Below are 26,211 nucleotides of genomic sequence, written 5' to 3' on the forward strand. Positions count from 1 at the left end.
CAGGGAGGCTGCTGCGCGGAGCTTGCTGTCGTTTATCTCCCCGCAGCCCAAACGCCCGGCGCGTCCCCCGCCCGTATTTTCCCTAACTAATAGCTCTCAAACCCCATATTGAGAGGGCCTGCTGTGGATCTTGCGGAGGTACAAAATGGTGGATGTGAGCTAATTTTCTCCTGCTTTCCCCATAACTTATCGCATCCATCAGCGCCCGGCCTCCCCTGCCAGCAGCCCGGCAGCGGTGCAGGGAGCCCGCTGCAGTCCGTGGCCACGGCCCGGGGCAGCTACGCGGTTACCAACCTGATGTCATGTAGCCCCGCGAAGCCTGGGGCGCGAAGGCCGCGGGGAAGCGTTTGTGCAGGCGGTAGTCCTTCTCGCTGCGGGACCTCATGCGGTCCGAGGCCCGGTCCGAAAAATCCGAGCTAGGCCAGGCTCGCCGCAAGGTTGTGCTCCGGGTCTTCTTCATGGTGGGGAGGGCGACCTGCTGCCCGGATCCTCGGGCCTCAGCGCCGGGGCGCAGTGCGCGGCTTCATCCGTCTACGGTGGGCACGACCTGGGCGCACTCTGCGCGCATTTTCCCAGCCCCTCGTCGTCGGCGTCTACACCGCCAGCGGCGGGTCCGGCCCTCCCCACGCCCCCACACCCCCCCACAGCGAAGGCTCCGATTTTACACACGTCCCACAATGCATTACACTTCATTTGCAATCCGCCCGGCTTATAGCTTCCAGATTCCTGGGGGGAAAGGCACGTTAGGAGGCTCCCCGGCCAGGAGGAGGCGGGGAGGGGAGGGCGGGGTGGGGGCGCCGAGACTTGCAGTGTGAAAGCAATGGGAGCGCAGACAATGGCCCGATTCAGCGCAGGAGTGCTTAGCCAACTGTGAGCCCCGGCACAAAAGACCCAAACAAATGAGGAAGCCGAGGCCTCTGGGGCTGACCCGGGATCGGGCACCCGGGAAGCCGGAGGGGCGGCTCAGCGCAAGGCGTGGGGATGACAGTGTCCAAGTCGTGTCCCCCTGGGCCTACCAGCCGCGCGGCCCGCAGTCCCGGGCGCAGGCGGGCTCTGCCTCCCCCGCAGTCCTTGGGAGGCAGTCTTCATTACAGAGGCAGGAATGGGGGACGCGTGTGCGCAGGGATCCGAGCAAGCTCTGCAGACAGCAGCTGCGGCGGGCGGGCTCTGCCAGATCGGAGGAGCGGGAGTCGTCCTCGCGGCTGCAGCGTCTAGTCAATCTTGCTCCTTCCCAGGCTTAAGGTGGTGTGCGTGCCTGCGCGCGCGCGTGTATGAGTGCGCGCGCGCGCATGTGTGCCCCGACACGCATGTGCCCCCTGCACATGCATGCTCCTACTTACTGGCCGAGGCGGCGACGGGAGCCATGGCTGCCAAGGATGCGGAGCCTGACGGTCGATCGACACCGCACGCTGGCACAGCCGCCTGGTAGCCAGCGCGCAGAACGGCTATTGAAGGGCAGGAAGCAGGGCAGCCGCCCAGGCTCGCTAATCACCAAGCTGCCTCTCGTTAGAGCACAGATCCCGGCAGGCTTCTCCTTTTCTTGTGAAACACCCTGCGGCGGCGCTGGGACCTTGGCAGGCGCCACAGCCTGGAGCCAGCGCTTGGATATTTACATATTTTCAGGATGGCCCCTCCCCCTCACAGAGAGGGAGAGAAATCCCTCTGTGGGAACGGAAAGATCGCGGTGCCCTGCTCTGCCCACCTGCGCCAAACCCGAAGTCAGCGAGGGCCGGGGCAGGGGGCGCCACCCGGAGCTCCTCCAAAAGCCTCAAACGCCTGGGGACCCGGTCTGTGCCGCTGGCAAGCGCAGTGGAGGTGGCCTGGCTCTTCCTCTCCCCTGGAGCCCCCGGTGAGCGTCACTACCCGCCCTGCGACCCTGCATTCGGGTCCGCGGCTCCGTTACCTACACAGCACGGCGCGGCACAGCTGTTTCTGGTCCAACGACCAATCGCCAAAGGACAACAATGCGCGGCGCGGGGGGCGCGCGAGCGGAGGAGGGGGCGCTGCAGCGTCCCAGCCGAGGCAGCGGGCGCTGGCGGGATGCGGCCTGGGGTGCGGAGGTCACGGGAATTAAAAGCGAGCGGCCACAGGCTCTGAATCCCCGCGACGCTGAGCTGCTACCGGTTCTTCAAAAACACTTATCTCCCCGTTTGGGTTTCCAAAAATGCTTTGGTGTTATAAACAACAACAATGTTTTTAAAACTGGCGTTTCTTTGTCGACATCGTATTTTATTTGGCATCTTTGGGCGGTTTTTCCCCCCCATCGGTGACAATGCAACATACAATATCATCGTCGTCTTGCTGTTGTGTCTTAATCACAGGGATGCGATGTGCATGGCGCTATGATTCTGAGCCGATCCTGGAAAATCCCACACAGCCAAAAAGCCAGCGGGTTCTCAATGATTAAGATTCAGTTCTAGCTCAATTCAGTGCTATTCCAAGGCTTGACTTCTTTGGCGGGGTTAGGAAGGTTTTGGAGAGCCTTGCCGAGCGGGGCGGGGTTTAAGCCGCAAGCATTACAGAATCCAGAACTGGAGCTTCTGCTCAGTATTTCAAGGCTGCCCTCTGTAACCTGAGGCTGGTGTAACTAATCTATCTCTTGGGATACCAGAGTATAAAAAACAAACAACTAAGTATCGGATGGAACTTACATTTACACTAATCAGAACTTACTACTAACTGTGAACCAATTAACTACTGTTCAGGGGCAATTTTTAAGTTAGAAAAGGGGAGTCCCCCCAAAAGACACATTTTGGTAAAATGTCTTTGTTTTTGTGAGGGGACTATTAAGAACAGAAAGACTACAGCTTTAAAAGCCATAGAAGACTAAATGTGTAAAGAAACAGAAAGGTAATAAAAAATAATTGTATGAATGAATGCATAAGATATTGGCATTTAGATATCTCAATCAATTCAAAACACAGTTAGTCAGTACCTCCCAGGAGCCTAAAGTGGTTACATGAATGATCACAGTAGTTACGACAGAAAGCTAATGGCGATTGCCATGGCAACTGTGATATTTATTCACTCAGCCCACCATCATGGACTGTCTGGTATCTGCCAGTGCAGGGATGGCTGCTGGGTGAATAGAACACCACATGGTCCCAGGCAGCTTATGGTCTAAGTAGTAAGCAAATAAATGCACAAATCAAGTGCATTCTGCAAAGAAGAATAACCTCTCTGGGAAACATGACAGTTCATCCGGCACCTACAGGATGCGGAGCGGTCCCAGCGAAGAATGGGGACAGCGATGTTTTGGAAAGTGGGCACAACACAGACAAAGGCCCAGAGGCAGGAAGGAACCGTGGCTTCAGTCGGAGGAAGCGAGGCAGTGTGACTGGAACTGGAGCACCTGAGAAAGGTGTGCGGTGAGGGCGTGGAGGAAGGTGAGCGCAGGGTCGTGGAAGGACTCGCAGGCCATTGTAAGGGCTTTGTATTCTGCTTCAAGTGTGATGTGAACCACTGAAGGGTATTAAGCAAAAATCATAATAATAATGTTATGTATGGAATTTCGACATAGAAGGGGCTAGAGGGGGAATCTGTTTGAAGGGAGGGTTCAGCCCAGAATTTTCTGGAAAGTAAGTTTGAACCACACTGGACTTAAAACAGAAAATAGTCATTGTTCATAAGAAAGAATGAGAGGGGTGATACATATCTTGGAAGGAGAGCTAGACCTTCACTCAGGCACCTCTGCATGCGGTCTTTGGTGGGGAATGATATCATCCAATGTCCGTACTTTCAACGGGGGCCCTTGGAGCCAAGGCCAAAAGCCAGACAGAGCAGGTTCAGGTAGTAAGTAGGTAAGGGTGGCGGAATCGGATCAGAGAGTAAAGGAGGAGAGGAAGGGGCAGTTCAGCGACTTGTCGGTCACATGACAACATCAAAATCGGTCATGAAGGTAAGGCTAGAATCTAAGCAGACAGCATATTGTGAGACCAATCCTGTCTGAAGAAAGAGGGTGTGGAATTCCAGTTATTACAGCCGCTGTTACAATCAAACTCCATGTGTCCATCTGTCCCATGGGAAGATTCACTGCCATGCGCAAGCCTGGTTTCACATCCTTGAACCTGCTGGAGACAATCTGGGTCATGAACTTCCCATCGAGTAAGTTCAGGTGCGTAATCCCGGTATCACTACTACAAGGGTTTAGAATTAAATACAGAAGTGACAAAGCAAATCAATTTTGTAGCATTAGTACTTTTTTAAAAAATCGGACTTAGGAATAATTTGTGCATTTGGCATTTCCATATCAGATAGATTAGAGGCACTAATTACACACACTTGGCTTTGTGATTCTAATTCAAATGTATAATTGATTTTAGACTTACAGTTTTGAGTTGAAAAGTGTAAGAATTTTGACTTTGAAATTCTCCTCATTTAGAACTTTGGTTTATTCGATTGACAAACGCTGAATGAACTTAAGAGCTATTCAGTGCAAACTCTTTGAGGGCAAGGGGCATTTTCTGTTTTCTACATGATTGTCCATTGCTTTCTTGTGTTCATACTGGTATCTCCAATGGCCAGCAATGCCTGCGTGTATCTGATGACTTACAGGGCCCAATTAAGTACTATGGAAGATTTGGTTTGAGTCCTTCCCAATCACGCACACTGAGTGCTTTTAAAAAATGAAGTGTACTCAATTTGTAAATGCAGTGTAACTCCCTCAGTGAGGGACCTCACTGTCTCTGAATGGGGCTAGTTGTTCACCCAACAGACTTTCGTCTTCAGTGTGAGCTGACCAAATGCTTTTCAAAGCCTCCCCTGAGAGCTACGGTCTTCATTTTTTTATTTTAAAAATTTCCAAAAATTTTTAACTTACAAATACAAAAATTTCCAAAATTTACAAATAGGATGAATTGAATTTGAGACTTAAGGAAAATCTGACTTTTCATTTTTACTCCTAGTGAAGAAAATTTTGAGCTTTTGAACTTGTACCTCTAGTACCCTAAACATTAATTAAAGACATCTGTAAAGCATCTGTAAATGGTCTTTGCCATGCACAGAAAGCCCCCTCGGACATCGAAAAGCCCACACTCACCACAGAGACTGGCAGATGTAGATCAAAGGAACTGAACTACTGAAGTGAGTACTTCTCTGCACTTAGTACTTAGTACTGATATGAGTGAATGTACTTGGTGCTAAAGTACTCAGTACTTAGTACTGATGACTTCGTACTTCTCTGTACTTAGTACTTAGACTGATATGAGTGAAAAATTAATGTAAGGGCTAACAGTCCTGAGCCATGACCTTGTATCCTAGAGGAGATGAATTTCACCCAGGACCTCCTAGGCACACAATACTCCGGGGTCCAGGGACATGCCCTGATGTGACACTGGCAACTCCAGTAGTAAGTACATCAGACTCATCAAACTCAGAGGCAAGCCACTGAAACTGCATCTGAACCTGCCCACAGCCTCCTTTCTCTGCCAAAGACTTTGGTACAAAGACCTAAATATGCAGAAAAGAAATGGGTGTCTGGGTGCACTCAGGGGCTGTGGCCCTCTGTGGTGCCCCGCACCTGGATCCAAGTGGGGAGGTCCCTGGAGCAAGAACAGAATCCCGAGAAGGTGGACACAACACAAGCGCCCACCAACAAATGCACACACAGAATGTGGTCTACACGTGTGGTGGGATGTGAATCAGCCTTAAAAAGGAAGGAAACTCTGACACGTGCTACAACGTGGATGAACCGTGGAGACACTATGCTGAGTGATGTAAGCCAGACCCACAACAAGACAAACACTGCATGACTCCACTTAGATGAGGGACCCGGAGTGGCAAACTTCATCGAGACAGAAGTAGAATCCTGAACGTCAGGGCCTGGGGGCGGGGCGAGAAGAGGATCTGGTGTTTAACGAGGTTCACCTTGGAAAGATGAAAAAGTTCTGGAGATGGTCGCATGACGGTGTAAATGTACTTCCTGCCGCTGAGCTGCACACTCAAAGATAATTAAAATGGGAAATGTTATATTACTGAAGCTTTAAAAATATAAAGAATAGAGTGCAGGGAACAAAGCCACCGCCGAGAAGTGGCTTTGCGTGCGACCTGGTCTTTCCCGGCACAGGCTGAGCTCGACACACACACCCGACCCTTCACCACCTCTGAGAGCAAAGCTGCATCAGACAAACTGTGGACATGCAACCAGCGCTGACACAGACTGACAGTCAGGTCCCACCCAACTGTTACCGGAAAATGGGTCTGTCGAGAACGCGTTTGAATTTGTAAAGATCCAGAGGAAAAGATGTTTAACTTCTTTTGTTTACAGCCACTGAGGTTTTTCTTCTTTAAAATTGATATTAAGAAGTACTCCATGTTAACATCCCATTTCTACCAGCTGGAGGGGTCGAAGGAGGAAGAAAATCGATGGAGGAAGCCCTAAACAGTCTTATTTGGCTGAAGGGTCCGGAAATGGTAAGGAAATAGGAGCAACTGGGCTGGAAAGGCGTACTGGAGAGTTAGTTGGTGGAATAACTGGGACGTGAGGCCAATTCGTCTGTACATTTCAAAAGGAAAAGGTACTGTGAATCCTGAACACAGGAGAGACGTGAATGGCCAATCGTATTTTAAAATCTAACACAGTGGGAAATGGCTACAAACAGGCCTGAGAAGTCTCTCTGGGATGATAAAAATGGTAAAGCTAGATAGTGGTGATGCCTCCATAATTGTATAAATGTTTTAAAACACACCAAACCCTTAAAAATGGATGAACTGTATAGTATACAAATGATCATGCTGTTTCAAACAGTTAGCCCAGCCCCAGAGGGAAGATGGCCTGGGAAACAGACTCCGGAGCCGGAAGACCAGTGAGGAGGCCGCGGCACCAGAGCCACTGAGATGGTGCAGATGAGAACTTGACTTCCAGCAGCAGGAAGGAGAAGAGTGGACGGGAAGCCCTGCCTGGCGGGACCCTGCAGACCTACTCAGCTGCTCCTAGAGGATGGATGAGAAGGGCAGACAAAGGAGAGAGGACACAGACCTCTCCAACGGGGGTGGCCTGGGGATTCTACCCACAGGAACTGGGAAGTTGTCTTAATTCTGGATCCCTCGCTCTGCTGAACTTCATAGTCATTACTACTTATGCTATTCAGTTTGGCTCTTATTCTCATACTTTTCAATATTAAATAATTCCTAAATATCACACATACACACATACACTTTTCTTCTTGCTAATAGACGGGCAGTCTCTCCATTGCCAAACCCATTGACAACTTTGGTCCTTACCTGGTTTCTTGCTTGTTGCTCAGTCTCTCCCCTTAAAACCTTTCCCCTCCTTCGTCTGTGGTATGGTCCCTCCCCACGGGCTCCCCTCTAACCTCTCAGTCCCCCTCCTGCCCTGCGGACACGGGTGTTCCCTGGACTCCATCCACATCACCCTCTCTCCACATTCACAGTCTCACGAGCTGCGCTCAAAAACATCCGTGGCTTTGTTTTAACCCATCTCAGTGAATAACTTCCAAAAACTCTCACCAGCAGACCCCTCTGCTGATCCCCGAATCCTCACCGCCCATGGCCACCTGACTCTCTTCCCCGGCTACTCCACGGACAAGCAAACTCAAGCTGCTCCCCGAATAAAATCGATCATCTTTATCTCCACTCCCCCCACCTCTGGCTTCTGGGAGCACATTTCCGGGAAATGGTCCCCCAGGCCCTCCAGTCTCTCAAAGCAAGAGCCCTACTGCTTCGCCGCCCTCCTGCCATCCACCCCTCGCTCGTCTCCACACCCAGTCTGTCCCACGTGCTTTGGTTTCTGCTGCCTTCCCGGGTCCTGACGGCCTGTGTTAAGGCACAGCGGAAGGAGAGGGTGGCCAGAAACTGAAGACCAGTGTCACCTGCCAAAGACACATAAAGGGTGACAGGAAACAGTCCAATGAAATAAGACTACGTCATAGAATATAAATGTTAAAAATTAAAATAAAGTTTACATAACCCTATTCCTGATTTGTTTGCTTAAATACATACTTCACAATAAAGTTCTCCAATAAAAAAAATGGAAGTTGATCATCTGTACTTTGGTTCAATATTAAACAGTTAAGAGCAAAAATCAGACTGTATAGTAACTATACTGTATGTTTCGGTCTTTATATTAAGCAGCATGGAGAAGTCCTGATTCACATGTGAGTGCAGCTAAAAATCGTAATATTTCACGCCTTTCTCTGATCAGATTTCAACCCTGGCCATGCAGCAGCTGACTGTCCAACAAATGTTGCTGGTGGGTAAACTCCAGGGTCTGTTCTGACTTCAAATGGACCACATATTTAGTAACACCTACTGCCCTCCTCTTTGGGAAAATATCCGCGAGGCTCTTCCATCTACCTTTCCAGTCTCTCTTCCAGAGGCTTAAAATAGTGTCAGTAAAATCAGAAGTTTCAGTCGAGCGGTTCAGTCCCCCGAGAGAGCCCAGTGCCCCGTGACCCCAGGGTGCAGCCAGGGAGGCCACGCTCACCGTCACCTCTTGTAATCTGCCTCACCCCGAAAAACCGCCTTTGCAAATCTGCCCATGTGGCAGCTGCATTTATTCATTCACTCAGAGAGTCTAAAGTCACACTGAGCAAGCTTCAAGTAACTCCAGCAAGCACCAGAATCTGGACATTTCCAAAGCCGGGTGTGGACAGGCACTCTCCCAGAGAAAAGGTTTCCTCAACAAAGGCCTAACACTTTTCTGAAACCCAAATAGATGAGTAACAGGCTTTCACACACGAAGCCCATTAAGGGTCCGATTAAGCAATAGCTGGTGTGAGTCACTGCACTTCACAAGTCGAGGGGGAAAAGGTAGACCACAAGTGCCTGAGTTAGGTGAGTGACAGTGTTACCAATTCAGCGAGTGGTTCTTTCCATTTTCCGCGTACATCTCCGGCTTAGCCTGGGTACACAACAGTGCGTAAAACATTTGCTTGTACTGCCAAGCTTCACTGGGTAGCAGAACTCTCTCCTGGACCACCCAAGACTTCAGCCACAACGGAACACAATGTCTCTGTGAATGTCTTTGTTCAGCTCAGAACGGATGAACCGTAGAAGCCCAGCTGAAGCCCCGGTATTGGGGGGCCCCGCAAATTGCAGTGAATTCTGTCAACCTTGCTGTACTCAGAAAAGGTCAGCTGAACTTTCATCCCTTTACCGAGAAAAATGCACACCTTACCTTTATGTTGACCACTTCCTTGAAGTGTTTTGCTACAAGATAACCAGTGGACTTGCGTGCGCTAGAAAACATTTTCCTGGTTGCTCTTCATCACATGACAAAACTGTGAGTACCACATGAGCTGCAAATCCACTCACTGAGCACAGATAACCTGCAACAGGGAGTCAGACCCTAAGAAAGCCACAGCTCGGGGCCACACAGACATGGCTCACACGGGTGTACTCGCAGACATCCCCTCGGGACGCATGGCCCAGACACAGTGCCGCGATCTGCAAGCGCCCACATTTCCCCCTGACAGCCCAGTGAGCCTCCTTGGCTCTCACTGCAAAATAACGGCAATAAGAACAAACCCTTCTGTATCTCAGGAGTCCGCATGTCAATGAATGGGCGGAGATAACCATAAACAAATGAGGAAATTATGCAGAAGATGAAATAAGGAGTGTAACGGAAGGAAAGAATGCAGAGGAGGAAGACTGAGACTGGGGGTTTCGATCCAGAATGGGGTGGCCGGGCAATATGCCACCGGATACGAGGTCTGTCCAGAAGGTATCTGGCTATGTACTATGAAAAATAGAGACATTCATGCAAGAAGCCGCAAGATACAAGAAACATTGTACATAGAACAATGACGCCTCAGTCCACTTCAAAATAGGCACCTTCGGACATCACATAGTTCACCCAATCATCATATTTCCCCAAATCTCATTGATGTTCTGAAGTCTATGCACTTTAAAAGGTGATTTTAGTTTTGGGAAAAACCAGAAGTCTCAGGGTGCCAAATCTCAGTTGTTGTGGGGCTGAGTCACATGGCTGATTTGATGTGTTGCCAAGAAAACTGCATGAGACGTGATGCGTGAACAGGCACATTGTGGTAACAAAGCTGCTGATCACCAGGTTCCCAGAGCCGTGACCTTCTGAATCATCTGAATAGTTCAGTCGGAGGAATGTGCAAGCTTAACACAAAATCTGAGGCAGATTCATTGCTCTGCTCACTCAGTCATTTTGAATGCGACAGCCACACAGTACACATGCTCACTCAATGGTGTCTACCACCCCCACTGACCAGTGCAGTGACGTCGTCCTCATTACTCACACATGCGCATTCCAGTCCCCTCTCCTGGGCTGCTGCGTTACGTCGATGTCGCACCAACTGATCTCGGTATATTAACGACAGCTGGGCTTTTCCCCGAACAGACCTCCTGCGCGCACCAGATCTCCTTCCCTGCTCGTGTCTGTTGACGAGCACTTAGGCTGCTTCCCGGTCTGGGTTATTGTAAGTAACACTGCAACGAACGTGGGCGGGCAAATACCTCATCAAACTAGTGTTTTGGATTTTTTTCAGGTGTACACCCGGACGTGGAATTGCTCTATCTTTAATTTTTTTGAGGAACTCCCCTACTGTTTCCCATAGTGGCTCCACCAATTCTCCAGGCGAGTATTAGACTTGGGCAGAGGGAGGGAATCACTTACTACATTATATAAACGTTTGACCACTATGCTGTGCATCTGAAACTGATACACACACACAAAAACTGAATGTCAGTGGTAACTGAAGAGAATAAAATACAACAATAAATAAATAAATAAATGGGGGGCCAGGGAAGACTTCAACTTTATTGATCACTGGATGGCCCCTGTCTTTCCAAAAGGAAGCCCTCGGGACCTGTGTGTCACGTGCTCCTTTTAGGGCGTCTGCAGTGCCGGGTTAGTGCAGCAAACAACCACAGCTTACAAGGTGGACTTGGGACGGTAAGGAAACCAATGTGATATCCACTTCCCCTTCCCTCAGATACACTTGCAGCTAAGGAATAATAAATAACGCCTCAGGTCTGCCCAGCCCTTTATAGCTTATTGAGTCTCCTGAGGTTGGAGGTGAGACAGGCAGGAGGTATCATAGCTAAAGATGAGAAAAACGAAAGGTGCAAAGGCTGTTAAGTGATTTCCAGGATGGCTTTCTGCCCCACTCTGCCTTCGGTGTAATGGCTGATGTCGACAGATTTGAGGTTATTTGTTCATTGCTATTGTGTAAAATGAACAAAGTTTATCTACATCTTTATATTGCTAGCATGGCCCTGAAATTTTCTTAGTTATCTTATGAGGTGTTTTACGAGTATCTGTGCAGGTGAAGAGAAGGCAGATGTCTTCAGATGACGCAGGTGACCCCCTGCGTGGGTTTCTACAGATGGTGCCTGAGGTTCGGGCTTAAATCCACACACACCCTTCAGGCTCATCAATCTCAAAAGCTTTCTTTTCTCAATTGTGTTTGCAGGTCACCCCAGACTTGCTTCCCTAGCCAGTGAAAACTATACTGTAATAGAAATGGACTTCCAAGGATGGCTCTTTCTTCTAACACGTGGCTTCCTGTAATTGAAGGAAACGCTATACATGAACAATTAAAATCATATATCAGGAAAGAAGCAAAGCCCCAGTCATTCCCTATTCCATCAAATTGTAATATTTATAATTCCAGACTCTATGTATGAATAACTACTTTAAGTCCCAGTGAATAATAGAACTTTCATGTGATATCATTTAATAATTACTAACATTTTAACTTTCACAAAAATGCAAAATACACAGATGTAATTATTTAATGATTTCTAAGTCCATCTGAAAGATTTTTTAAATTTTCAATATTTAGGAGTAATTAGGCTTATAGATAATGATCTCTAATCTTTCTATTATTATTCATTTGGTATATTAAAGGTGCTCTGTGAATCAATTTCAAACACAGAGGAACTGGCTACTCATAACCATTACAGTAGTTTTTATTAGGGTCACCTTATTATCTATTATTAAACTAAAGACTATTTTTTTTTATTTAGGAAAGATGCTATTGATACACTAGCACAAAACACTTAAAGCAGTGCCCTCCTGGGCCAAACAGGGGCATAGGAGACTGGTCAAAAAATGTAAGTGCTGCTTTATAAGAGGAACACATAAATCTAAGTGCGGAGACAAGAAAAATTACCAGTAAGATCAGATATTTTTACATGTAATGTAGTACTATTTGGGGGTGTCTCTGTCTACTCTCCCCCTTCCCCGGACTATAAGGGTAAAGTTTCAAAGATCGATGGCAAAAGTTTCATTTGGTGCAAGACATATTGAACTGGTTCTGTTATGACCCCTGCCTGCATAGAAATGGTTCAGGTCACTGCATGTGATGGCAAAGGCTTCTGGGACCAAGAATACACAATCCAGCACAATGTGCTTTACCCGGACTTTTCTTCCCTCTCGCTTTCCCAGCTCTTACAGGGAAAGAGGGAGCATGTTCTTAAGCCAGTGGGGGCTCCTTCTAGTCACTGGCAGCAGAGGGCAGGGACAAGTGCCAGTCCTAACACAATACATGTGGAACACGCTTCTGAACACAGGCTAGACTAGAACTGACAGTCCCCCCCCCCCGCCCCGTCTCAGGCTACAGTTGGGTTTCCCGTGACACCCCTCTGTGCCGGTCGGGAAAACATTCCCTATCGATTTCTGAGGCTTCTCAGAAGAAAGGAGGGAAAATATCCTGGAAATAGGAAAAGGCCCAACCCAGTAAGAAGCTACAAGAAAGAGACAGAAGGTGATAAAGAGAAAGTTGAACCCCTAGGTAAAGTGGGGACATGGTTTGAGAAACAGCTTTCTTCCAAAAGCTCAGAGACCAAGGTCCCGAGGACATCCGGTCTGGTTCCCCCAGACGGTGTGTCTGAACACGTGTGAGTCCTTGGAGGCGCCCTTCCCACAGGCTTTTCCAGAGTCACCATGTATTTATAAACCCAAATTATTTAAGTTTTAGGCACAAGGAAATTCATCCAAGTTTGTCACCAACAAACAAATGCATTCATGGACTCATCACCTACGTGCTACTGAACAGGTAGCATGGTTAGTGTGGTATTTTAAATGTAGCTCCTGTAACAGGTGACAAACGACCAACCTGGCTGAGAGGCTAACTACATCCTAAGTGCGCAGTAATTGTGAGAACACCCCGTTCACTTTTACATGTCATTTCAGACTGTTACAATACCACCCTGCCTCAAGAGAACACGATTTTATGTGCTTGTCAGAGTTCAAGAACTGCCACGTTGGGCTGTGCCCGTGAAGTCGAGGCACAGGGTCCCCTACTGTTCCTGCTCAGACAAAAGAATGGAAGGGAGAGGCCTTGAGCCTTCTATGAGGGGCCCAGCTCTCTCAGTGACCCCTCCAGAATTCGGCCAAGGCAAGGATTCCCTTGCAAGGATTTCGCTCAGGTGGTAGAGTGTAGGAGTTAAAAGTGAGCGTCCGTCAGCGTCTGTGCCCCAGCACTTCCTCCTCCCAGCTGGGGGGCCGTGACCATGACCTAGAGACACTCTTTTCCTCAGTTCTTCCTCTGTAACACGGGCAAACTACCGATGTAATAGGGTCATTCTGGGATTCAATGAGATGCATGGGAAGAGCTTAGCATAGTTCCTGACAGTTAGTTAGTGCTCAGTAACTGTCAACTGAACTGTTTTAATAGATGCCCTACGCCTGCCCCAGGGCTGAACACACAGAAAACTCCCGACTGCCAAGTCAGGTGGACGGCCCCTGGAAAACTCAGAAAGGTTTTTTTATTGAATTTATCGGGGCGACATTGGTTAATAAAATTACGCGAGTTTCAGGTGTACAATTCTATCACACATCATCTGCATATTGTATTGTGTGTTCACCATCCCAAGTCAGAATACCTTTGTTATGCCACCTTAACTAGTTTAAGCTCTCTCTTTCTCTCTCAATTTCATCTCGTCTGTCTTCCTTCAGGGATTACCCTAATATTGTAGCATTCTTAATTTTTTTATCTAAGGCTAATCACTATTTCCACAGCCTCCCAAAGGACACAAAGACCCTGCAGTGAGTCGGCTGCACACCAACTCGAACTGGCTGCCCCGTCACTGTCTTCTTCCCTCCCTTCCTTCCTTCCTTCCTTCCTTCCTTCCTTCCTTCCTTCCTTCCTTCCTTCCTTCTTCCTCCTCCTCTCGCTCTCCTTCTGTCACCGCCTCTTTCTTCCCTTCTTTCATTACTGCTGTAAAGGGCCAAGCCTTGTAGCGATTTACCCCGTTCGCCAGTGACCTTGCTCGGCACCAGTGGCCCATCCTTGGGCTCTGAGTTGGGAGCTTTAATGGGACCGAAAGGTGGGTGGAGCTGCATGTGTATTTTATGAGATTGAAGGTCAAGAAACACTATGAAATATTTCACCTGGAAATTTGTACATTTTTCTTTTTAATCTGGGTGGGTTTTTTTTAGGATATCTAGTCCGCTCTATCACTAGAAATAAAAGAAAACAGCTCACTTTTTCCTTTTTTGGCCTCTACGCAGGAAGAATCCCTTAATAATCAATTATAAAATCTGATTTTTTTTTTACCAAAAAAGGAAAGAAAAACAGATAACACTTAAAGAAACATACACACACTCACAGAACAAGAGCTCGCAGGCGTCTTTCAGTATTTTCACAATCAGTCCTCTGTGATATGCTTATGATCCAATCTCCCCTCCCAGGTCCACACTCCCTCCCTCATCTGTGGGCTTAAGGCCACAAGGCCCCTCTGAGACCCAGGGTGGGGGGCAGCTTCTCACAGGCACAAAGGGACAGGACTTCAGAGATGGGGGCCAGGGGTGGGGTTTTGTCCAAAAGACTGTGGGGGGACGGAGTAGGGGAACATGGCACTTGCGACGTGTGATTCTCCCCGACAGGAGCAGGAACTGCCTGGTTCCTGGGCAGGCTGGGTGGCCGCGTGGCTGCTCCTGCGCCAGGACCACAAATAACAAGGGGCCACGGGACCGGCGGAGAGCGGACCAGAGAGCACCTCCTCCCCCACTGGCCTCGCTGCCTCCGGACCCTCAGTCGGCCTTCACAAGGGCCTCCTCGTCCAGGCTCCTCCGAGGCCAGGAGGCAACAAGCAGCCCAAACCCACCACTACCTGGGACACCGGGGTGGGGGCCGTGGGTACACAATGGAGAGCCCACCCACCCACGGGCTCTGGGCATTCAGTCATCCCTGTGCCCCAACTTCCTGAACTGTCAAGTGCGGGTAACAACAGGACTCATAGGGATGCTCTAAGGCTCAAGTAAATCCCTACACGTGAACTGCTTAGAACAAGGACTAATGTAATTATTGGCTACTGTTATTACTGTTTGGGGGGCGTAGTCTAGACCCCCCCGGGCCGGTCATGCTTGGGGCCTTGAATCCCCACCTTTTGAAAAATGAAGTTGTCTTGGGAATAATAGAAAAGTGGAGGTCTCCAACATGTTGCTTTTCTCCCACGGGGTAGGAGGGTACAGATGGGTCAAAAATGTTTGCCTACCATTCCAAGGTATTAAAAGGGCTTAGGAGCCTGGGTCTAACATTGATTAGCTGCATAACCTTGAACAAAATCCCAAATCTCTGCTAAGCCATCATTTGCTCCAGGTAAAATGGGAAAAGTAGCTTTCTCGTAGTGTTGTGTGAAGAATAAATATGAAAACGGATGTAGCAGGATGCCTGCTAACAACGTGAGTGTTCAACCATCAGCGGCCATGCATGTGATTAGAAAGGGCAGAAAGCAGGTAGATTCTGGGCCCCTGGTAGCTTATACAGCACCTTCGTGACAACCAAGGGGAAGAAGAGGATCCTTTCCGAGGATGTATTACATCATCTCTTCAAGAGCTGTCCTGCAGGTGTGTAAGCCCCCGACGTGAGTGCTGTCCACTGGGGATGCCATCCCTACGCAGGGCCGAGCTGTGTGCCACGGTCCGGAGGTCGCCTGCCATAGCAAAGGTCTCAACACGGACAGCAACATGTCCCTCAAGTATCTAGCATGACTTTCACACATGGAAGGTACAGGAAGAATAGTTGTCGGAGGAAGGGAGGGAGAGAAGACAGGAGGCGGGAGGGGGCTTCCAGGGGTCTGCTCTTCGTTCTCCTGGCGAGATGCTTGGCGGCAGTGCCTCCAGAGAGCAGTCCTGGCTGCAGCCAGCCCGACCAAACCCACGGCATTCTCACGACAGCCATTCGGCAAGTAGGCAACTTTCACTCTGTCCCCTGTGTCCTGAGACATGAAGCTCCCTGCCCATCTGGATGCTTTTAATGAGATGCATATTCATTAAAAGCCTGCTCTTGGCTTCCATCACTAAAGAAGCTGAAAATAAGGAGCTGAAGAAATAAACGCCTCACCAACCATGTCCCCCCAGATCAACCCATCTCCCCTAAAATGCTCTTCCTGGAATATGACCTGTAGGGACAGAAGACACCTCTGATGATGAAACACTCTCTGCCCGGTGCCGGCAGACGGGAGTGCCAGGGGCTCGGGCGCTCACATCTGCTGACGCAGAGGAGAAATCGGTTCCAGGCCCGCGACCAAAAATACCCAGGACTTTCTCCTTTTCCGTGGTGACAAGTTTCTTCAATACCCTGACACTCGGCTTAAAGGGACGTGAAAGCAAACAGCTGTGATGTCTTTAAAACACACGGTCATAGAGTTTACTAGTTTAGGCAGAAAGGAGAATTAAAACCCTCCAAAATCAAGTAAGAACCCAGTAAATCCCTCAGCATCTGAAAGTCCTGGCGTGTTTGGCAGTGAGACTCCTGTGTCCTTTCTTTTTGTTTGTTTTTTTTTAGATTATTTATTTATTTATTTTTAGACAGAGGGGAAGGGAGAAAGAGAGGGACAGAAACATCAGTGTGTCGTTCCAGGCACGTGCTCTGACTGGGAATCAAACCGGCAACCCTTTGGTTTGCAGGCTGGCACTCAATCCACTGAGTCACACCAGCCAGGGCGTTCCACTCTGTCTTCATTCACCTGAAACACCCACTGTTCACAGAGTTTATTTCTCCCTTGGGGGAAAAAAACCTATTTGAAAATAAAATGGTCAAATAATATTTATAATAGAGGTTTTAAAAGACTATGGGCCATTGACAAGATTAAGGAATTGTAATCATTTATTTAGGTTTAATAGTGTCACACTTATATTTCTTAAAAAGTCCTAATCTTTGGGGGAGACATACCGAAATATTTATGGGTGAAATAATATCCTGGCTGGGTTTGCTTCGCAACAATCTGGCCCGGGAGAGTAAGTGAGGACAGAAGGTGAAATAAGATGAACCCTAAACTGATCATTGTTGATGCCGGCGATCGGCTTTGTGTTTCTATTCTCTCTGCTTTTGTACACATTAGAAACTGTGCCTAATAAAAAAGGGGACAGCTGTATAAAACCATCTAAGGTTTATTTTTAAGTTTTCAACTATAGCTGACATTCAATATGGTATTACTTTCGGGGGTACAATAGAGTGGTTAGACTTTTATATAACTTACAAAGTGATCCTCCTGATAAATTTAGTACTAAAATGAACTGAGATTTAAATCTTCAACAATAACATGCATTCCTTGGAAAATTTTCCTCTGGACTCTGGACCGAGGTGAAGTATCACTAAGTTCTATTCAGCAATAAGTGACCAAAACACTGGCCCTGGCCTGGTCACTTGCTGACTTCGGGCCCTTAAGCAAGCCTCTTGGTTTCTATGGGCTTCGTCGCTTCATTTCTGAAACAAATGGGTCAGACCAGAAGTTCTCCAGGGTCTCTTCCTGCCATAAGATTCTATGAAATATGAAGCCTACTTACAAATTAGCAGCAAATGATGTCAGACAAGCAGCTTAAAGTGCAACCCCGGCGTGGTAAACCCTTACAGCTGCTAAAACTCTACCATCCACCTGTTCAACTACCACAACTAAGCATTCAACCTAAATGTTGGAAGAAAGGTATTTTTCTGACGTCAGCCAAAGTCTTGACTTTGCCCATCGTCATGCAGCCTGAGGTCTACTCCAGAACGGGGACGGTGAAGGGACAGAATTTAACTGAAACAGGCTTCACAGAACTCTCACTATAACTCAGATTTACCGACCCACTGGGAAGTGAGAGTTTTATGTCTGGGAAACGCCCTGTTTTCTCTCTTATAACTGCTTTAACAAGTGGGAACCCAGCACTTAGGAGCCCGGAAAGATCGGTGTGTGCACACAGCAAAGGGCCAAAGCACAGAAAACCCGAGATACAGAAAAACGAAGCAGGTCAAACTGGGGTGAAGCGCATGGCATTTCATCTCAGGGGTTCAGTTTCCCAAATTCTGCTCTGGGACTCCCCGTAAAGAGAGAACAGGCTGGAATTTGTTTTAGGACAAACATTTTCACCACAATTTTTTATAACAGCGAGTGGGGTGTTTATGTACATGAGACCTGAAGTCCTAATATCTATCACTTCCCCATACTTCTCCCATGGCGCTGCTCTCATAAAGCATGTCACTGAATGGAACTTTAGTTGGAAGCTTCGTGACATGTAACTAATTCAGTTCTAGGTCAGTTCAAGTTCAAAGCAGCTGAAATTAGTTATTTTAAAAGATGTCTGTTCAAACTAAGTTCCATCTCTAGAATGAAGGATGCCCGTATTGTCTCGATCTAGAGTAACTCTGGTCATTAAGTGTGAATGTCACAACAAACGTTTGGTGGCCCACATGCCACAAAGAATGAGGTCAGAGGGAAGACTTAATCTTTGGAATGAAACAGGCTGGACTGGGGGTGAGAGCAGCAGAATTAAACCCCAAATTTATTTTTTCTGTGCATATCCGTTCTGCATATTTCTGCCTAAGGATCATCTTACATAGAGATTTCAATATATTTACTAAGTTTTCCTATATACCCTGGGTAACAATTCAACTTGAATTCTAGTTTTCAAAAAAAAAACACAAAACTTTCATTTAGTTATTTAACAAGTACTCAGTCTAAAATGTGCCATAGCAATGTCCTTTCGATTCGTGGGCCCAGTATTTTCTTGGTCTCCATGATTAGGCCCAGGATTTTCTCGCCCTCTTCATGCCTGAGGTTGTACTTCTGCCTTAGAGCATCTCTGAGCTTGTAGGTAACTTGAGCAGCTCTCGGAGTGCAGATAAGACAGGTTACCTCAGTCCCAGGGAGGCCAGAAAGGATCTCAAAGAAGCTCGTGCCCCACGGTACCGTCTGTTATGTGCGGGCGTGTCTCACCCTCACTGTTTCACTGAGTTTCTGAAGCCGGACTAACCTGACCACGGAGACGAAACAAACTACTGCACACAGTGTTCCCAATTTCAAATACTCAACAACACATGTCTTCCTTAGAAAAATTCCTGCCTGAGCGTCTGTACAGAGGTGGGAAAAAATCACTAACTCCTACTTAGAAATAAGGTCCCAACAGTCCACACCAAACCCTATGGTGTTCCCAATCGGTTGGAGGTAAAACGCTAATATTCGCACTTCGGTTGTTCAAATTTTTAACTCAGAGGAAGATAATGGGGAGAGATACAGTCAAATCTTCCTGCTGCCTCTTTCACCGTCTCCCCTGGACCCACGGTTCCCACCCCCCGCATCTCTCATCTTTCATCTTCATGGGCATAGGTGGTCTGCAAGTTAATTCTGACCTCACGTTTCAGCCTCCTCTCTCCCACTTTCCTGGCCCCCAAACATACATTTTCTGATCACATTTCATGCAGATGACAGAATCGTCTTGGTTCCTGATCCGGCCGTGGCGTGCTCTTTTAAAACTCTCATGGCATCTTTTGATTCCTCTGCAAAATGAACACACCATTTTATTCTCCTCGTCAAGCCTTCTGGTTGCTTCGGTGGGCTGGCTGACTGGTTTACGCCTGGATTCGTTAGTTTAGAATCTCCTCCTCTGACAGCTGGGAGAGAAGACTGTGAAAGCTTCCTGGTCACACACATGCACTCTGGAGGTGGGAGGGCGGGCTGGGGCAGAAATGAGGCACAGAATGACTTTGCCAAGGCCACACAGCTAGCTGGCTGCAGTGTGGACTGGAAGCCAGGTCTCTGACTTCCCATTGGTGCCACCTAGACCATACGGTGCTACACTTTCCACAGCCCGCCTTCCCAGGCCCCCCTCTACCCATGCTTCTCTGGTATAACGGGTCCCTGTACTATATCAGCATGGCCCCTCCCCTGAGCCTCTTGGGAGGCTGGCCATACACACACCACAGTTCCCACTGACTTCTCCATCAGCTCGGCAGCAACTGACCAAAGATGCCACTTGCAGCCCCTAAAGTCACGCAGATTTCCGCAGGCAGATAATATAGGCAGCTGTCTGTGGGAAAAGAGTGGGAAGTGCTGCACAAATGTGAGGGGTCCGCCATTGCCCGCGGTAAAGGAAGGGGTGGCCATGGAGCTCCCTTTGACTCCTGGCTGCACAGGCCCTGTTGACATCTGTCAGTGTTAGGAAACGACGTGTATCCCGCTGTCCGGCCACAGCGCAGACTCGTGGAAGTTGTACAGGAGCTTGTGAAACATCCCGCTGAGCTGGGTGTCTGTGGTCCCCTCCATGGTACGGTTCTGGGAGTTTTATTCTGCAGGGACACTGTGATATGATTGCAGTTGATGTGTTAGCCGAGAGTAGGAAAGCGTGTGAGTGGGGTGTGTGGGTCCACGGAAGTGGGGATGGAGGGGTGGGCAGGGAGTGGGGACAGCAGCTGCCACCCCGGGGGTCGCTTGGGCAAAGCAACAGGAGAGGCCGGAGAGACTGCCTGAGGTCCCACAGCGAATTCACACCAGCCCCTCCCCTAACAAGCATGCCCTGCAAACACTGAAATTATGCCACACGCAAGGTAATTTTGGGATTTCTGGCCAGTTATCTCTTATGCAAACAGGCGTGCACACCACAGTTGATCTGGGAGTGCCCTGGGGTTGCCCCAGCTGTTAGCTGAAGGGCAGGCATCACTGTGTAGATTTCATCACAATTTAGAGCTAAAAAGTTATCTATCTATCTATCTATCTATCATCTCTGAGTACAGAACAATTCCAGAGAGTGGAGCTTTCTTTATAATTCTTTGGAGAGAAGAAAAACAATGCAAAAAAAATTTTTTTTTTTGCTCACTCCTGATGGGCTATCCTTTCTGTTCTTAATCTCCACACAAAGGTTAGGATTAGCAGCCTCGGCATGAAAATGGCCCGCAGCTTGGACTTTGAAGCGGGATGATGACAACAGCTAAAACCTCCGGCAAGAAGCCGGAGTCCCTCACGATCCTTTGAAATGTTAAACACAAAACTGAAGAGGTCGTTATAGAGGAAAACTCTTCACAGAAGGCACACAATGAACATGCTTTTTAAATTCACACCCGTCCAGTTTTCCTTCAACGCCAGGACTTCGGGCATGTTCCCAATTTGCTGTTGTCTGCAATTCTAATTCAAAACCCAAATCAGGAACCCACTTCCTGGATTAGGCGCAGGAAACAACTGTTACAACAGAATAATTGGTCCTTATGAAGTGACAAAGGCTGCTCGTTTTGGAGCTGCTCTCACTTTTTATTGGGCCAACCCGCCAGTGAAGATCTAAGAAACAGCCTTTCCCCGAAACAACCAAAAATTAAAACAACATGAATAAATGTGAAGCAAGCATTATAAGGCCTAAGCTTTCAGTCCTTCCCATTCCTGGAAATCCTACACATAGTGCCCTTAGGAGTCAGGGTCACTGAACCCGAAGATGAGCCAGGCGGTGGCAAAGTTATGTAAAAAAAGCTTAAATGGGACGAGTCTTTGGGGCTCCAGCTGACCAGGGTGCAAATCACAGCTCCTCCTCCTGCTGGCAAGCGGCCGTGGGTGATTCTTACGCTTTCGGTAGCTCAGTTTCCTCATCTAACACGTTCATGTGATAGTTCTTGCCTCAAAATACTGTTGGCGGAACTTAATAAATCAATTGTGAAAAAGTGTGAAACGCAGTGTGACATCAGGTAGGTGCAGAATTTTTTAGGTTTAAAAAAAAAAAAAAAACTCCTTTATCCTCAACCAGGAGCTCAGAGCATCTATGAAGCCGCCCTGAGAAGGCAAAACAAACTGGCAACTGAAGTCACAGGCTTTATTTTCTCCTTTCATCCAAACTGATCTTTATATATTTGGACCCGTTCATTCTTCAGTCAGTGAATTAACCTAAAGACTGGATTCATGCGAACATACCGGTGAGGGTTCACATCTTCCCCTGCCTCAAAACACTTGAGCATGCCCTGGCCGGGCAGCTCAGTTGGTAGGTCACGGGGTCAAATCTCGGTCAGGGCACATACCCAGAGCGAGGGTTCAATCCCTGGTCAGGACACATATGGAAGGCAACTGATAGATGTTTCTCACATCAATTTTTTTCCTCTCTCTTTCTCTCTCTCCCCATTCCTCTCTCTAAAAATCAATAAGCATATCCTCAGATTTTTTTTTAAATTTGAGCAGAAACTTTGCAGCAATGATGTAGTCTGGCGCTTCTCAAACTAATGCTTGGGGCCTTGTTAAAATGCAGGCCCCGCAGGTCTGGGGTGGGCTCTCAGAGGCTTCACCTCACTCACGCTCCCAGGAGAGGCTCTGGCCCACAGACCACTCTCTGAGTGGCAGGGTTCTAGCTCCAGGTAACAAAAATCAAAGCCACACAGATCTTGGAGCTAAAAAAGAACTTAGAGATTGTTTTTTATTGCAAAGATGGAAAAATGGGTCAAATTCAGCTCACACATAGTTTTATTACTTTTTTTATTTTTGGTCCTCATAGTGTTTTTAGAAATCGGGAAATTTTTACAGATTTACAGCATCCCCAAAAAAGAAAGTCTGAATATATCACAGCAAAGGTCCTTTGCTCCGGAACAGCAAGGAATGCTGGAGCTGAGTGGGGACCCTGTGGGTGGACCACATACTCTTCCAGACCCCGAGGCTCCACGGTCCTCCCCAACACAAAGGCCACATGTCCGTGGATGCGGAGCGTGGGGCATGCGCTGTTGTAAGCTTTTCTTGTACTAAATCCCCAAGTCACAGTGGTACTCGGAGGCTAATGTGTTTCCAGAAACGACAGACGAGACTGTCCGTTTGGTCGCTTTATTAATTTACATAACCTACCTGACAACCCCTGGTGTACCCCCCATCACTCTGAAGACAAGAAAGTGGGGGGCACAGTGGTTCAGCAACTTGGCTCAGGCCAGCAGAGAGAAGGGGAGGTCCCAGGTCCCCACCAGGCACAGAGAATTGCTAACAGCTGGGCAGCAGCCCGAGGGGGCTGCCTCCACGCAGGTGGGGCCTTTTAGCACCTCTCAAATCACTGCGTGCTGGCAACCTCTCCTCCTCTTCCCAGCCTGATGTGACTACTTTTGTTTAAAAAAAAATTCCCTCTCTAGTGGAGTTCCATTTCTGGTGCATTAATATTATAAGCAAAGAATACCAAGAAGCCTATTCGTCATCCACTTGCAGGTCAGGGCCAATCAGGACAGCTGCTGAGCCAAAACTAGCCTTTCCCCCAAAGGAGACGAAGTTCAGGCTCTAGGCTGCCATGCACCCTCTGAAGGGCCAAGGTCGTGACTCCTGCAGGCCTGCAGGGGAGGCCGCCAAGAACTTGGGGCCTGGCCACCTGGGGAATAATAACTCAGCTTGGAGTCTCCCCTTCACATTCAAATTAAAGACAAGGTCACGGTCAAAGACACGTGTGTGTTGGGGACAGAGCTCTGGTGTCCCCCAAGAAACAGAACTTGAGTCGAGAGCAGGTCTTTACTTCTTGGGCAGCTCTTAGAATTCAAGGTGAGCATCGGCACAATGTTCCCATAAAACTTCTAGCCCACGTGGGGTCTCTGGGTCAAAGCTCTCTAAAGTATCGATGCGACACGAAAGTATGCAAAACGCCATCCCTCCGAAGAGTCGGGTTTTAAGAAGACCCTCCTCAACATCCTCTCTTGGCAAAACGCCTCCTGTCACTCGAGTTTCTCAGAGGGCTTTTAGAGGGGCCCCAGATCCTGCTGCAGGAAATGCAAGGGGACAGCCACCAGATGGGAAGTGGAAGGCCCGCCCCCGGGTCCAAGGGCTCCCCGACATGTGAACGACAGCCCTCCAGTGACACAGCCCTGCAGTGCTCAGTCCTGGCTCTTCTCCCCAAAGGGAGACCAGGCGTGGAGGGAAAGCAGAGACACTCTAGAAAAGCCATTCCACCTCGGAGAAGTGCTATCCAGAAGGTGAAGACAGAACCACGGGCCTCTCCCTGTGCCGCCACTTCTAAAGTGCTGACCACGGGACTCCTCTCCACCCAGGGTAAAAACCCATAGGAAGTGGAGGGAAGAAAGAGACAGTCAGGAAGAGCCTCGGGGTTTTGAAGCGAGTAAGAACTAAAAGCAGAATTGAAGCTCGGGTGCTCCGCAATCCCTGTCCTCTTGAGCCCCTCATGGAGGCTTTGCCGATGAATGCTCATGGCAGAATATGGTGAAAGAGACAGCAGTCAGCCACTCGGAGTGTAAGGACTGGGAGCTCCGGACACGCCTGTGGTTCTCCTCTCGAAACCAAAGACAGCCCACAACATGCCGGTTCAATTAGCCTGTAAAACTACAAGATACATGTGCAGTCTCTGTGTACACGCACGCACAGTTCCACAAATCAAGGGAAAAAATGCTATTAGAAAGAGCTCTGCACAACTGCTTAAAATAAGTACATTTTAAAACACTCAACAAAGTGATAAAAGCTCTGAAGATTAATAATCTTCAGCTCCCCGAAGACTGAGTTTCCCAGGAGTCTACCCGAGATCACAGCTGCTTAAACAGAGAATTCTGGAAGGCGAAGCTTGGACCACATGGCTCTCCCCTGCTCTAAGGGGAGAGTAAATACAGAAAGACTTCCTCATTCAGTTCTGACTGCAGGGGGGCAGGGGTGGAAGAGAAGAGGACACTCAGGCACAGTCAAAGGAAAACGACTTGCAAAGTGTCACTTTTCCTGGGGGATGAAAACTTTCCCACAATGTCACTGATAAGGAGACAGTCCGACCCGAGGTGTGGCTCCCCATGTGGGTGGGATGCACATGGGCCATTTTTTTCCTGCAAGTCTCTGCCATCTGTCTCTTGCCATCTGCTAGGATACAGGCACAACCATGTCTGCATTAAGCACTCTTCTCTAAGGAAGATGGAATGGGTGTCTACTCACCACTGACTTGATAGGAGCCACAAGCAAACTCGTGTCTTGTCTCACCTACCCAGCCCGAGTGGGAGGAAGGGTGGGCCACTGTGCAACCAAAGGCACAGCCTGGGCTTTAGTTGCAGGGATGGTGAGTCTGGAGAACAGAGTCACACACATGCTCCAAGGTGAGAAGATGTCATTCCAAACCCACGGCAGAGCACGGGAGAAAGAAGCCATTTCCATACCAGGCAGTCACTGCATTATGGGGAGGTGTTCCTGGGCATTGTTTGGGAGAAGCACAAATGATAATGGCGATGGAACTGATTATATGCCTGATTTAAACAGCTCTCTTCTTCCAAGGAACTCAAAGCCTGTTCGCATACATTGTCCTTTCAACACACAGTACCTGTGGAATAGTAAAGGGCGGTGTTATGTGCCCACAGTCTCTGAAAACAACCCCCAAATCACAGAGTTTCAGAAGAGAGCATGCATGCTGTGGGCGCTAACAGCACATCACTGTTTAACATCGTCAAGTCTCCAACACCCTCCTGGAAATCCACAATGGGGCACCCCCCACCCAGAAAGTAAATCAGTCCCCCGAATTTTTACACATGTACAATACAAAATGCTTATAGGTGAAGCCAAACGCGCCAACAGGACACAACCAGTGAAGAAAAAAGACCAAGGACTCCCTTCGTATTAAAATTAGAAGGCAGCTTCTGAAAAAATAAGTAACGCTTTCCAAGTCTGAGAAGCAGCATTCATAGCTTAGACACAAGTCTCAGACGGCGGCTTTCTGAAATTTTTACATCTTTTTGTGGCTCTTCAAACTGTCCCTGTACAGCAAGCTGCAGAGCCAGCCACGCGGGGTGACCGACTCACTGTGTTGCAGTAGGTCTGAATTCCAAAGTGTCAGGGACACAGGCGTGGTCCGGCGAGAACACAGGGGACCAAAAAATAAGTAAACAGGTGGCCAACCAGTTATGAGGCCCAGAGCCACCAATTCATGTGGGTTCATCTCGTTTGTTTACTGAGCTTTCGGCAACAGCCCAGCAACAGCCCTACCCCACGCCTCTTGCTTTACAACAGACCTGGCTTTTTGTTCCCAAAACCAGCACTGCACAATCTGAGAGACCCTCCCTTTCATTATTAACGTCAAATATGCTATTTCTAGGCTCTCGC

At 48.4% G+C, this 26,211-nt stretch overlaps 1 protein-coding gene across 8 annotated transcripts in view; it reads right to left on the reverse strand.

Moving 5' to 3' along the window:
* STOX2 (storkhead box 2) overlaps nt 1-26,211 on the reverse strand; it is a 180,614-nt gene that overhangs the window by 94,696 nt on the left and 59,707 nt on the right. For 2 of the 8 annotated variants that reach the window (XM_037128841.2, XM_037128840.2), the window contains exon 1: nt 295-375. The exons of 5 other annotated variants lie outside the window; for them this stretch is intronic. Coding sequence is in view for 1 of the 3 variants with exons in the window: in XM_037128839.2 (XP_036984734.1) it covers nt 295-460 (166 nt within the window). In the remaining 2 variants the exon portion in view is untranslated. Of the gene's footprint in view, nt 1-294; nt 1,849-26,211 lie in introns of those variants that run through there. One more of the 8 variants, XM_037128839.2, reaches the window with a different exon arrangement.

This window comes from Artibeus jamaicensis, unplaced genomic scaffold, assembly GCF_021234435.1.
Source record: "Artibeus jamaicensis isolate MK-2021 breed Jamaican fruit bat unplaced genomic scaffold, CSHL_Jam_final scaffold_833, whole genome shotgun sequence".
NCBI classification, from domain to species: Eukaryota; Metazoa; Chordata; class Mammalia; order Chiroptera; family Phyllostomidae; genus Artibeus; species Artibeus jamaicensis.